The 15,050-nt window shown below is 47.2% G+C and overlaps 1 protein-coding gene across 1 annotated transcript in view; it reads left to right on the forward strand.

Moving 5' to 3' along the window:
* Positions 1-13,778, forward strand: part of MRRF (mitochondrial ribosome recycling factor) — a 55,498-nt gene extending 41,720 nt beyond the window's left edge. Inside the window, exons 6-7 of the mRNA XM_075560444.1 lie at positions 4,024-4,183; positions 11,049-13,778. Coding sequence (XP_075416559.1) covers positions 4,024-4,183; positions 11,049-11,126 — 238 coding nt within the window. The 3' untranslated portion in view covers positions 11,127-13,778. The remainder of the gene's footprint in view (positions 1-4,023; positions 4,184-11,048) is intronic.
* Positions 13,779-15,050: the final 1,272 nt, after the last annotated feature.

Here is a 15,050-nt window from a genome sequence, read left to right on the forward strand (position 1 = left end):
TCTGGATTCCCTGTGACCAGGGAGACTGTCTTTGGAGCTCTCTTCATTTCCTTCAGGCCGCAGGCTCTCCGGGAAGGAGTGCTCTCTCTGGAAGGGGAAGGTCCTTGCCTCTTCAGCTTCCGGTTCCGGGTTTCTTTTAGCTCCCTGGTGGCTTGGTACCAGACTTCTCCCATCTCAAAAAGATTCACTCAAGAGACACAGCACACCAATTGTGCCTCATTATTGTAGCACAAGCATAGAGGTCAGGCTACTTGGCACTCTTCTCCCTTTTTCGGGAGACTCAGTTCAATCCGTCAGACCTCCTCTGCAGCTGCTATGCTTCTCTAAAGAATGTTCTCCGGTTCTCAGGACAGAATGAGGCATACTTTCTGCATGCTCCCCCCCCCCCCCCCCCGCACAAGGCCCGTCCCTCTGCCCTCGCAGTAGTCGTACTCCTTCAAAGTAGTGGTCGGCAAGCTTGTTTCCACCACTAGACTGAGCCTCTGGAGACGGTGGGCAAGGCCCACCTCTCTGGAGCTCCTCAGCCTGGCCCAGGAGATGGCCCAGCGTACAGGGGGCTCAGCCAGTGCTTGATTAGAGGGGAGGGGGCTCCCAGAGCCAAGGGACTGAGCGAGGAGTCTGAAACACAGACTGGAGCTTGCACCCACAGCATCACACGAATGGGGGATGGGGGTGATCAGATGTATTAATCACTGGTTTGGAAAGGAATTAAAATATTTCCATAATATAGTAGGGTTCTTTTCTAAAACAGATGTGCCCTTGTTGTTTCATGAGGAAGTAATTAAGTGTGTTTGATTAAAACATTCATAAGCGCTATCATTTATTCAAGGCTACTATGGGCTGCTCTCTTTCTTGGTTCTTTACGTCATGTTTTGTCTACTACTCACCATGACTGTGAGGTATCCTCAGTAAGTCTCTTCACTTCACAGGCAAGGAAACTGAGGTTCAGAGAAATTTAGTAGTTTGCCAAGGCTTGTCAGCTTCTGAGTACTGTCAGAATCAAACAGGTCTATCTGTCTGGAAAGCGGGTGCCTCTGCGTCAGCCAACAGCACTTCTGATCTGTATTTTAGACACCAGTCAGTTCAGCACCTCCCCTGCCTCAAGTCAGCACGCATCTGCCTCTATTTCTCTCTTTCCTGTGCCCAGCACCCCTTCCCGCTCCTCCCTCCCTCCCTCCCTCCCACCCTCCTCACCGAAACCTCCTCACAGTGCCTCTTGGACTATTGCATCCGTATTTGTTTCCTGAAGTGATAATACTTTTGTTAATGTCCATGATACTAAGGCATTATTTTATATGAATACTTTCTAGTGTTAATAGTATGTGATCCTACATTTGTATTAGCAAATATAAAACAGGGCATTTTAAAGGCAAAATTGCAGATATTATGGTTTTGTTTTCTTTGTTGGTTTCAGTTTATATTTAAAAGGTACAGTTTTTATTTTTCCTTTCCATTTAAAATATAAATATAGTCATGTAGTGAGAAGGAAGTTGGTTAGATTTTTTTTTTTAATTAAAGGTGGTCTAAACAGTAGGGTCCTGATTTTAAATTACATATGAAATACAAGATTAAAATACTTCAATAAGGTCTTGTTAGAGAAGTTTAAGAGGTTTCTTCCAGTCTTAGAACCATTTATTTTCTGCCCCTCCTAGTATTTCAGCAGGATTAAGTTTTTTGAATCAGTGGATCAAGTTTTAATTTTCCTGTTCCTTCCTTACACTGACATATGCTTTGGCAGAACAAAAAAGAGACCTAAACATGTCAGCATGATTTTTGTTCAATGAATTAAAAACCATAAAAGTAACAAGATCTGATCCAAATCCCTAAACTCCTGACATGGTGGTTTTGTCCTTTACAGTCCCAAGATTCATATTACTGACTTGGAGAAGCTTTCTGTCTGGAAGCAGAAGTCATGGCAGCAGTACATGATTTATGTGAAATAGATGGCAAGGAGTGGGCAGCATGGAGTTAGTGGGAAAAGTACAGGCCAGAAAGAGCTGGGGTTGAATCCCAGCGCTTCCACTCAATCCTGTGGACAGGCCACTTAACACACGAGAGCCCCCATTTTCTCATTGGAAACGGGCCTATTGGAATCTGGTTTGAAGAGTGGCTTCGAGCACCTGTCAGGCAGCTCAGAGCTTAAGATGTCCACCTAAAACCAAACCCGTTGCTGTTGAACCGACCTCTTCTCGAGGTTTTCATGGCTCTAATTGTCTAGATTACCAGGCCTTTCTTCTGTGTCACAGTTGGGTGGGCTCAAACTGCCAACCTGATGGTTAGCAGTCAAACGTACTACCTTTCCCTTTCCCTGCCTGCTGAGTAGATTTGAGACTCGGGAACCCGACAGCAATGATCGCCATCTCAGGACCCAAGGGACAGAGGCATTTTTGTCCCAAGAGGATCAGTGGGTTTTGAGATGGTTTGACGTTGTATTCAATGCTGGGCCTCATTTCTTCTGTAAAATGGGCTTCAGTATCAAACCCCCCAACTCCTTTACTCATCAACTCTTCTTTGTCATCTGTGCTCCAACCAATTCTTCAAATGGAACATGGCATCTCTGTGACATAAGCCTTTGTATACGCACTTTCCTTTTCCCGAATCCCCGTCCAGATGGACAACTTGCCAGTTAAAGAATAACAGCTTTCATTCATTCTCTGGGTGCTAGTGTGGTGTACTCATCAGGACAGGATGGGCTGTGTCGCAGGAACAAACACACCCTCACACCCCCGTGTGGTGTACTGTACCAACAAGAGTTCATTTCTTGCTCATGCTGCATGGTGGCCACTGTTCGTCAGAGTCATGCCAGGACCCAAGGGGGTAGACGCCCCACTTCAACTTGGACTGAGACTGATGGAAGCAAGTGCGATGGAGCACAGCCTGGCTTTACGGCTACTGGCCCTGAGGCGAGCCCATCTCTCTCACCCTCAGTTTACGGCCACATCTAACCGCAGAGCCCCTGGGAAACTGGGCCCTGCTGTGCCCGGAGGAGCAAGAGACAGAATATCCGTGAGCAGCCCTAGGAGCTGCCACATCTAGATGCCCTTTTCAAGGAAGTCTTCCCACACTGCTCCTTCCCAAACTCGGGACCCAGCGCCTTTCTTCTGTTCCGGAGACCCCTCCTGCTCCCTGCAGCACTTTCCACCCTCAAGAGGCAGCTGTCTCTTTGCCACTCTCCCCAGCTCATGGGAGGGCCCCCACGGCCCTACACTGGCCTTGGTATCCAGTGGGGACTCTGTTTGTCAAAGAAAAATTAAAGACACCAGGTCAGCTAGGGAGGCGGCTTTGCTGGCTTGTGCTGACCACCTGTAAACGAGTGACAGTGGTCACCGCCTTGTAGGGCTCTTCTCAGGAGGCGCACACTGGGTGCCTGTGCATTTCATGCTAGCACACCCTCAAGATGCCTGCTGTCACCCTGCAAACATAAATGTGGTTTATTAAGCATTTACAGCGTGCCAAGCACGAGGGACGGACAGCGTGGAAGTCATCCGGTGTACTGGGTCTCACATGTGATTCTGGGATTCATGTTACATGCTGGCTGCTGAACTGATTCACCAGTAATCGGTGGTAACCGTCCTTGAGATCTGCCAGTTGTTAATATTTGTATTGGGTGATTTGTAGATGATGCTGTAGAATTGCCTCCTTGGGTGGAACAGTAGAAATGTGTCACGCTGAATGAAAACCAGGTCGGTTGCATCGTTATACTTAATCCTCACATCACTCCCAGTTGGACAGGGACTGGCAATCCCCACTAGACAGTGGGAAGCCTGCAGCCTGGAAAGAAAGTCAGTTATGCAGCTAGTGTATGACAAGGCCACGATCTGACCCATGTCGACCTAAGCTGGCTCATGCTTTGTAAGCAATATTTTTACTGGTTCGTTCATAGCATCTGTACTTGACCCTGGGAGCATACCCATGGGCACACATCCAGAATGCTGAGTGGGTAGACAGAATGGTGTTACATTCCTTGCCAGTCGTTTGTGTGCAGGATGATCGTATTGAATGTGCTTTTGTGTCTTTTATCAGAGTAACCAGGGAACACAGGGAAATGCTGGTGAAACTGGCCAAGCAGAGCACCAACAAGGCGAAAGACTCTTTAAGGAAGGTTCGCACCAACGCAATGAGTAAGCTCAAGAAATCGAAGGACAAGACCTCAGAGGACACCATTAGGCTCATAGAGAAACAGGTACGATTGCCAACAGATGGAGTGTTGGGTTGATGTATCTGACCTATCGATAGCTTATACATGTCTGAAAACCAGAACTCAAACTCACTGCCATAGAGTCAGTTCTAATTCCTAGCAACCCTGTAACACAGGGTACAACCATCCCTGCGGGTTTCGGAGACTGTCACTAGTTACAGTAGTAGAAAGCTTCACCTTTCTCTGACACAGTGGCTGGTAATTTCGAACTGCTGGCCTTGTGGTTTGCAGCCCGATATGAACCCACTACGTCACCAGGGCACCAGAAGACCCACTTCATTCACATGATCAACATGGACTGAGTGAGTCCCTCTATGGGCCTGACTCTCTGCTAGACCCCGGGGGTTTCTGCAGGAGGAGGGGATGCTGTTGAACTACGTAACAGGCTCCGTGCTGGACACTGCGTGATTTCGTTTACTCTTGTTAGTACAACGCTGTGAGATAGGGAGTGAGGAAACTGAGGCCCAAAGCAACTTGCTCAAAGTAACACCACTGGTAAGTGGTGGAAATGGGGCCGACTGATTTCAGCGCCAGTATTCTGTGCTCTCCAGTCTGTCGTGGGCTTTCTGGGCACTGAGACATGCTTGCTTCATAATGGTGGAGCAGCCCGTGCAAAGGCATGCTGATAAAAAAGGCCGTTGTTCAGTTTGATCATTGTGGCTTGAACCGAGGATGAGGCCAGAGGAGACAGAATACCCAAGAAGACAAATACCCAAGTATTTGAGGTCAATTCCTGGGCCCTACTCCTGCCTTTTCCGATTCAGTAGTCTGCCCAGGACCCCAGGAACAGGTCTTTTATAAACCCCCTCAGATGAGTCTTTAACAGCAGACGGGGAAGCTAATGTCCCAGGTGCTTTCCGTTTCCACCCGAGTTAGACAGTGGTTGCTCTCTTCTTGATCCTAAGCTCACTGTGTCCATGGGAAAGTTACCTGGCTCTGTAGAGTCTCGTTCTTCTTCTGCAGAAAAGGAGTTGGTAATTCCTACCTTGAAAGGTTGCCCGGGGAGGCTGGAAAGCACCGTTAAGAGTGCCTGATGACTAGATTCTCACCGCATCTTTCTGCGCTTCTCTTTCCCGGCCTTCCCTGCTCTCTAGAGGATTCCATCTCTGCAGTCGGCATTTGCCTTGTTTTGCTTCCGGGTTGTAAGCCTGTGGAGCCCTGGGCCTCAGGTCCCCTTCACTCAGCAGGTTGGGGTGTCTGCCTGCCTCGGAGGCTAGTGCCTACCACTCCTTGAAAAGGGCAATGAATGTACAGATGTGCTTTACACCATCGATGTATGAGTTGTATGAGCCCTAATAAAATGATTTTTTTAAATTAAGATAGCTATATATTTGATATGAAGCCAACACATGTCTACTATAAATTTTCTTTTTTTTTAAGAACGAAGAAAGTAATTATCACTTGAAATTTCCAGTTTGCCAAGCATACATGCAGTGGTTCGAAAGAAAATATTACACATATGCCATGATACTCCATGGATGTATTTCCCAGTGCGATGGCCTTTATTATTTAAAATATGATTACTTACATGTTAGTTCTCACTATTCATGTATGGTCATCTACTTACAAGTGCTGGTAAGAAAGTTTTCAAGAGACACTTGATTTTGTTTGGTTCCCTCCCCCACCCCCACAGAAGGCACCAGTCTGCAGGGGGTTGTTGGTGTGCGTAGAGGAGGCAGAGGCTGATGGCTGCCTCGTCAAAGGGCTTAAAAATTTATTTGTTTACTTTGTTTCTGATGATCAAAGAAATGTGTGCTGATGGTAGGCAACTTAGAGCGTACAGAAGACAGTTTCTTTAAAACGGGGGGATGCAGCACATAGCCCACATTCCACGAGCGATGGCTGCTGACATTCTAAATCTGTTTTCTTCCTTGTGGTAATTTTTAACATTGTTTTTCAATGGTTCTGAACCTATACAGACAATTTCTGTGTCCAGCGTTTCCCTTTCTTCTTAGCATTAACACCATTAGCCTGTTCTTGTGTCTCTATAAGCCCCTGGAAAACAACCATTCTTAATGACTGCAAAAGAGCCCGCCTTGTGGTTATAGCGTAATTTACTTTCCGAAACCCTCTGGTTGGACATTTAGGTTTTTAATTAGCTTGTTACTATAAGCAAGGTTGCAGCGAATATGTTTGCATGATCTCCATGTGGGGTGACTGCACAAAGGGATTGTGTATTTTTAAGGTGCTTAGTCTAATATGAACGTCCTAGTTAACTTGCAGGATTTCCCATCCGAGTACTAACCAGGCCTGACCTTGCTTAGCTTCCGAGATCAGCCGAGATCGGGCGCGCTCGGGGCGGTGTGGCTGTGAACATTTGCAGGGTTTCTAGATCTGTGTACTTCAAACTTTTCGCCCCCTGCCTTTCTCAACTAACACTTGCGCCTAGAATTTTAATGAGCTTAAAATGTTGCTTATCTTACAAGTAATTGCTTTTACTTCCACATTGCACAGAAAAGGTCAACCATGCTTTGTGTAAATCCCTGCCACGTTTTCTACAAGTGAAGCCCCTTCATCCATTTCTGGCCAGCGGCTTACGGATTGATTCAGAAGGGCTTGTCGATGTGTTGTCATTAATCGTAGCCAACTGGAAACTAGATTTCTAACAGTGGGGAAATGAGCTGTTCTGAATCCCCCCGGTGGCATCGGTGTGCAGCATCGTTAAAATAGCTTGCCGGCATGGTGAAATTATTTTTCTGTTTGTAATTTCTTTAAAGGGGGGGGGGGGGTTACAGAACAGTGTTATATGTGTGATTTCATTTTCACCAAGACAAGTTGCCAAGTCCCTCAGACCCTGGTAGTGTGCGCACATCAAACTAGCCACAGCGGTCCCTCCAGGGGCTGGGATTATGGACCGTTTAATTTTATGTTCTTCAAAGTTTTCTTCATATTCGAATTTTCAGAAACCAGATTGAGTTCTGATTTATTAATGCTTTATTAACAAAATGGTTCTTTCTCTGGTGTGTTAGAACTGCAGGACTCAGTCATAGCTTCTATTTCTGTGTGGTCCTATCCGGTGGCCACCCCTTTCCCACCTAACTGCCCGGTCCCAGGCCGGGGCAGCTCTGCTGCAAGAGGAGCAGGGTCTTCCTGCTCGAGATTCTGACATCTGCCAGCCTGCTGTCTCACCTTAACTGCACTTTGCCAGAAGTGGGCCAGGGATGAACATTAAAGCACTTGGCCAAACTACAGGTAACTTGGGCCAAGATCCTTTCACTGCCACCGTTCTCTGAGGAGGAGTGCTTGGAGATGAGGAAGGCTGGTGCTAGTGGGAGGGAGAGAGAGAACTGTCGGCAGATGAGACAGGAGGCTGGGCTGGGGGAGGCAGTAGGTGGGAGCAGCACCCAGTGGCATCATGGTCCTTCTGAGCCAGCCCCAAGGAAGGATGACTTGTACCCAGACCGGCCCCAGGAGAATCCTGTGTATTCCTGCCGTTCCCCTTCTCTGCCTGCCTTTCATTTTCCTGAACTCGCTAGGAGCCAGCGTGATGGTGATGGGGACAGCAGTGATGATGGTGGTTGTTACGTCATCATCTTTATGAGGCAGCATGCTCCTACGGTATGCACTCTTGCTCTGGATTCACACAGACCTGGATTCAAATAGGAGTGTGTTTGCCTTTTGCTTCACCTTTCCGGCCTGCTGTTGCTTCATCTGTTGGGGGGGCGGGGGGAGCAGTAGTGCCTACCTTGTAGGTTGGTGATCAGGATCAAATGAAAAACAGCATGCTGAAAATGGCCAGTCTGCTTGCTGGTCCCCAACAATTGTCCGTTCTCTCTGTCCATCTCACTGCACCGCCAACCTTGTGACGAGATGGGGCTGAGGGTGAGGGCTGCAAATACCCGAACACAGCCTGAGGAGAACAAGGATGGCTGAGGCCAGCTGCTGTGGACCCCACAAGGGACTAGGAGCAGCAGGCTGGCAGTCAGGGGCAGTCACTTCTTCACTCAGCCTGCCCTGACGGTTCCTATGCTCTGGGGCAGACAAGTTAACCCTCTGTGCCTTGGTTTACTTCTCTGTAAAATGGGGATACTCCGGGCTCCAACTCCTTTAGAAATGTCATGTGAGGGCAATGAATGTACAGATGTGCTTTACACAATTGATGTATGTATGGATTGTGATAAGTTGTATGAGCCCCTAATAAAACAATTTTTTAAAATAACGATAGTTTTTAATAACCAGCAGTCCAATAAAATATTACAATAAAAGATTTTTAAAATTTGAAAAAAAAAGAAATGTCATGTGAGGTTGTTGGATGTAAATGAACTAACAGAGGACAAAACATTTTTGTTCAGTATGAAATAGGCAGCGGTGAAGTCCTGCCGGCACAGTGACTTGAGCATTGGGCTGGTAACCAAGAGGTCTGTGTTTGCACCCGCCAGCTGCTCCACAGAGCAGAGGTGAGGCAGTCTGCCTCTATAAAGATGATGGCCCAGCAGGTCCATCTGCCTACAGGATTGCTGAGAGTCAGCGGCTACTCTGCTCCGTAGCAGCAGGCTTGTTTTTGGCCATGCAAAATAATCGGTACTTACAATCTATTACAAAGGGACACTAATAGTATTAGACTTTTAGTTCAGACACTATTTGTATAGTATTAGACACTAATAGAAATGCTCATAGCTTTTCGTGTGTGATGAGGATGGCTCGAGGTAAAGCAGATGTCACCGAGCCCATGTCAGGGACGTAGTTAAGTGCACAATAAGGGGTAGTGGCTGCTGCTGCTTCCAAGCATCACTTTAACCCGTCTGATAAAGATGGAAAAGAACGTTAGCAAATATTTGCATGGCTGGATTAATTTACAAAGAAGCCAGGAAGTGGTCAGAAAAACCTCAGGAACACAATAGCAATTGGCCGATTTGAAAGGTTTCTGATTTTGTTTAATCTCCAGCATCTCCATTGGGTAGATGAGGAAACTGAGGCTCATAGTGGGCAGTGACTTGCACACAGAATGCAACCCGGCACCGATGCCCAGTTCCTATCTCTGCCCCCCAACTGCTCTCAAATCTATTTCACTTTCTCTTGGAGGCTTGCAGTCCTCATTGCTGCCCCCGCCGAGGCTGCTGGCCCACAGGTGCTGGAGTGCTGCCTTGCCCAAAGCAAGGCAGCTGCGGAGGACAGCGTCTCAAGGGTTTGCAGGCTGAGTGCGGAGTGCCCCCAAAGCCAGCCACTTTCCAGAGTGCCCCTCTTCCCCATTGCCTCCCTCCACCCCGCTGCTTGGCTCTCACTGCTAAGATGCACAGCTGTTGCTATGGCAAGAGCCTTCCTGCTGCCTGGGACCAATTGCTCCTGGTCCTTTTTCATTTCTGCCCTTTCCAATTCCTGCCTGCAAAGAAAGAAGTCAGACAGCCGCTGAGCCCTGCCAGGGCTTCCTGCCTCCCTCCTATTTAGACACCGGAGGGCCCTTGCACTTACTAAAGTCTACTGATTTTTTTTTTTTAAGTCTTAGCTGGAGTATTTATTTATTGTAGAAAACTTGGAAAACACGAAAAGCATAGAAAAGCAACACTCGGAACATACATTTCAAAAGTTTCCTGAGTACTTGCTGTAGACTAGGTCTTATGCTGGGTGTGACAGATACAGACATGACTAATTTATCACCTACATCCCCATCTCTGAGAGAACCACATTTAGTGCTTTGGCGTGTTTACTTCCTTTAAAAAAATATGCACATACATTTTTATGCATTTGAGCTCATTTCTGCTGTGATTTTATATCCTGCTTTTTCTTTGATGTGCATGGGGACTTGATCATTTAAAGAATAATATTATAAGTAGTAAAATCTTGAAACATTCTTAAGGAACATTTTCCCCCCTTTTGTTAGAAAACATTCAAATATTTCAGAAATATTTAATGAACTGTTTTCATATTCATACCTTACTCCCAAGAAATCATGAATTTTAATCATTTTTAATGGCTGTATATACTCAACTCCTCCATTGCATACACTTAGTTTTTATGATTTTTATTATAAATAAAGCTAAGATAAATATCTTTGTGTATAGAACTTTTAAAAAATCTTTTTATTGGGGGTTCGTACAACTCTTATCACCATCCATCCATCCATCCATCCATTGGCCCCCTCCCTCCCAGACCCCCTCCCTCAAGATGTGTATAGCACTTAAGAAAAAAATTTCAAATCTTGTTATGGGTGATTTTGCACTTGTAAGATTTGGGGGTAAGTGGTACGAACTTTTGCATCCATCTGTCTTCTTACCCCTGGCACATGACCTTGTCCTTTACACCGCAGCCTGCCGGCAAGGGGCATTATAAATAAAAGCCACAGCATCAACTTTTGCTGTGATAACTGGATTGTATCTTTAATTTCATGTCCTCACTGTTTAGTTTTCATGTTTGTTACTCAAATGTACTTTGTTCTTTTCCGGTATCCCACCCTCCCCTACCCCACCGGCACCAACTCTGGGATCCTAGTATTTTCCTTATCAGTTAGCCTGAGAACTTTATGTTAGAGTTTCTGAGGTTTAGGAAATTCTAGGAACCCCTGAAGGTAAGGATATGGCCAGGCCTGCTTTATATAATAATAGTTAAAAATTTAGGGCTGTGGAATCAAACTAAGTGTAAATTTTGTCACTGCTACTTTCTAGTTGTGAATTCTTGACCAAGTGGTCACATTGCCTTAGTTTCGTCACCTGCAAAATGGAGATCATAGTAAATATTATGCAGTTTTCGGCAGGAATCAGTAAGCGTGTGCACGTGTAAACTTTTTGGTAAACTATCTGACCGGGGCTTGATTAATGTGAACTTTCATCACGCTTCGTATTTCTCAGATAACCTGTTTGCCGTTCTGCAATGCCTGGTCCCTCGCTATTAGCGGTCTCCTTCTGTGTTTCTGCAGATCAGCCAGATGGCCGATGACACAGTGGCTGAGGTGGAGAGGCATCTGGCAGTGAAGACCAAAGAACTCCTCGGGTGAAAGTCCCAGGGGCCAGCAGCACTCGGAGCCCAGTTCCTGGTGGACCTCACGGACGGCAGATTGGGTCCTCCCTACTTGTCTGCTCGGAAGCCGAGAACCCCTTAGTTGTGGTCCTTGTGAAGTCCACTCTCCTCCTCCCACCCTGTGCCCCTTGGGACTCGTTGCCATGCTGGCCCTCAGAGGATACTTACGGCTGGGAGAGGGTATTTGGGAGGGGGTAGGCATTTGCCTGGACTGAAGCATGCCAAGGACTAGGACCATTGGCAGTGTTAGTACCATCTGCTCCTGATCTCAGACGCTGCCTTTTCAAGCAAGCAGCCAGCTCCAGTCTCTTGAGTTGACTGACCTCTGCTTGGGCAGAGGTGGCCCTTCACCCGTGATTGAACACCTTTGCTGAAGACCCATTTCCACCAGACAGTGGACGCTAAATAAATTAGAAAGACTAAAAACCACAACGGAGAGCGTGGAATTGGTCTGGATGGATGACACTAAGGCGGTACTTTGCTGTTCTTTGCCCCTGGGTCATCTTCACACGTGCTGATTTCCCTCCTCTTTACCTGACCGACCACTCCTGGTAGCCTTTCAGCGTCTGCTTAGGCAACACCACCCCTGGGACATCTTGGACCCCGGTTTTTGGCTCTCACAACACCATCTGCTTTCACCTGAACTCCATGGATGCTTTTGGCTAGCTTGGCCTTGTGCCTGGAATGGCGTAGACAGTTAAATGTATAAGTTGTGATTCTGGCTTCTCTTTCTTTCTGTGATGGTCTGTTGTGGCCATTGTCTTCAACATTGACTGTGAATGGAATGTCTGTCCCCAGGGCCAGCCTGCGTTGGCACAGAGATGGTTTGCTGTGGCTTAGCTTTGGCTACTGGGTGAAGCTGTTGCTTTCTTTTTTTTAATCTATCCCTGAATATTTTCTCATCTATTCATTCAGAATTTAGCCACCCTGAGCCAGGCACCATTGAAGGCATCACTCTTTTTTTTTATCTCTACAATAAACTTGAAGGACATGTATTGTCTCCCTTTACAAACTGGAAAACTGAGGCTTGACAATATTAACTTGCCAAAAGTCTCAAAACCGAGTAAGCGATACCATGTTTCATTATCCCTCGTTCCATTAAACAAGTGTGCCAGGTGGCCTGTTTCATTTTGCCTAGAGGTGACCTGTCTTGTCCAGGGTTCACAGCAAGAGGCAGAGCTGGGATTCAAACTGAGGTCTGATTGTAGCGCATGCGCTCTCCCAGGTTAGTCTCCCACCTTCATAAAGACGTCATGAACAGAGTACCAGCTGGGCCTCCACCACTGCTGTGCCCCATGGCGTGGGTCCTCCGTGACTTTCTAGAATGGTTTTGGGGGGTGGGTTAGGGGAAGACGGGCTGTTCAGTCAGACTCTGCCAGCTGCCTGCATTCAGAGTGGAACTCACTTTGGCAGCAGCAAAACCCGAGTGAGTTCCTTCTGGGCAGAATCCATTTGTCTTTGCGGTGTGATGTCTCGCGGACCCTTGCCTTAGGCTGGCCAGCTTAGTAAGGTCTGTCTGCACTTCCCTCCCTGCTCAAAGTGGTACCGAGCAGCCAGGGAGGAGGACTCAGGAGGAGAACTGGGTGCAAGATGAAAGAAGGTAACATCATCTGCCTCACTCACCTGACCTCCGTTGAACCCCACTCCACAGCCTTTTGGGCCGTGGCCGTGGCCAACACGGGCTCAGAAGCCAGTGCTCTGGGAGTGACAGGGATGGAAATAGCAGTCAAGGAGCCGAGCCGTTTGGGGGGTAAGCCACATGGTGGGGACCCTGCAGCAGTTTTTTTTGTAAGCGGTCAAAATTCCTCCACTCGCGGCAAATGTTCTTCTCAAAGAGGCAGGATTTTTTAATAAACAGAGGAAATGATAAATTATGTTGTAACTCCACTCCAAAGGCATTTGGTTCTTAACAGCCAAATCCTCTGTAGTCTTTAAATAAACAAAAACTTATTTGGTGAACAGACGGGGGAGAAAATGAAAGATTTTCTGTACTTGGGTTCCACATGTCAACAATTTCTCTCCCGTGTGTATGTTGGCCAAAGCTGTATATCATGATAAATGAAGAAAGGAAAACCCCGGGCCCAGGGCAGTCAGACAGCTCAGCAAATGACTTTCAGCTGATTGCCCCACTGCGGTTGACATTTATCAAAGCGTTTCTCTGTTACACGGAGCGTGGGGCTGCGGGGCCGGCTCAGACGAGGAGGAGACTGACGACCTGTTGGGATGTGCTGAGTAAGGAGTGACCCCGGAACCAACCCCTCACCTTCAGTCTCCTTCAAAGAGAAAAGCTGGACGGGACATTCTCACACTTGCCAGAAGAATTAGCTACCTCCTGCGTCCTGCTCAACAGCTTTCAAAGTCCCGTGAAAAATGCAGACCAAAGAATCCCGGGACTTCACCCCCACTCCCGTTTCGTGTTTTCCTTTGTCCTTCCACATGTGCATACGTGTGTGCTCGGAGGCTCAAAGGGAAAGTTCTCAAGTCCCCAGACCTACTCCTCTTGGGTAATTGAGTGTGTGTCTCCTCGCAGGAGCTCGCTCTGTGCATTTGTAGTTAGAGAAGGAGCTGTTCACCTTCTAAGGCTTGCTCCCTTGCCCGCCACCACCACACCCCGGACCCCCAAGTGTGCGCCTGCAGGTACAATCCACGCTGTCGGATTGTGATACGCAATCACATTCTGTGGCTCTCCTGGAGCACACTTGGCTATTGTCTCTATGGTATTTTATTTTTTAAGTAGTCATTTCAAATGCATTGGAAGAATATTAAGGAACAGAAGAACCTGTCTTCTAAGTATGTTTGGTAAGCCCTGTTCTTTCTAGTTCAAGCCTAGAGGTACATGGACTAGAACCTGTGGACTCTGTGTTTTGCCCTGAAAGAGGACTGCTAAGTGCTTCGGTGTCTAAGCCCTCAACAGACTTGATTGGTGACAAGGATTGCTTCTGCACAGAGGCTGTTTGGTGTTTGTGGGATGAGCGCCTACGCGGTGGCCCCTGGCTCCTGTTCCTTTCCTCGGGTCGCTGTTTCCGTACCCCTTCAGCTGATACATAGACTGAACTCCAACGGTGTATAAAAAGCAGTGCTACTAGGCTTCGGGTTCATACATGTGTGGGCTTCTTTCAAACAACACATGTGTAAGCATGTCTCTGATGAGTGTATGGCTGTAGACACTTAGTCTCATTAGGGTGCTTTCAAAAATCTACCCAAAATCATTTCCCAGGGGAGCTGCTGGCCCAGGCTATTTGAGGCTGAAGGGCCGGCTCCGGAGATGATGGCAATTAAAGGATCCAGGACAATCACGGGGGCTTATTAGGATTCAGTTTTAAGAAAATTGAAAACTGCGCTGGTAAGTAAAGGGCCAGGAAGGAAGAGTTGTCTTTCTTTCTCCATCAGGACGACACACTTGCTCCTCCTTCCAGAGCAGCAAGGGTTGCCCGGTGCACCTGTTGGGAAACCTTACCCCGTCCACCCTACAGCCCTGAGCTTGCCCTTTGCAAACTTGCTCTGGTCCCCCAAATTCAACGTGGTTAGTATCCCCTGAGGAAGTCCAGGCTACCATTTTGGCATGAAAATCAGAGAGGACAGAATTCTCAGGGGCAGCTTAGCCAGGTGGGGACACGGCCTTCAGAAATGTATACATCTAGATGGAGGCTTTCTGGAGAAAGAATCGCTTCACATTTTTGTTTGATAAAAGATTCTATGGTTTTGTAGCTGTATTTGTGATTTTTTACTTCCACGTGTACACCCTCTATCACGTCCCTCTGCTCCCAAACCGACAATGAGTCCACACTGCCTTCTGAATTAATTGTGCACTAACTCTGCCGGAATGTCCTCAGTCTGAGTCCAGGGTATCTCTTTAGATTTGTCTCTCATCTCTCACAAGTCCCCTGATAACCCAAAACTG

Source organism: Tenrec ecaudatus, chromosome 10, assembly GCF_050624435.1.
Source record: "Tenrec ecaudatus isolate mTenEca1 chromosome 10, mTenEca1.hap1, whole genome shotgun sequence".
Lineage (NCBI taxonomy): Eukaryota > Metazoa > Chordata > Mammalia > Afrosoricida > Tenrecidae > Tenrec > Tenrec ecaudatus.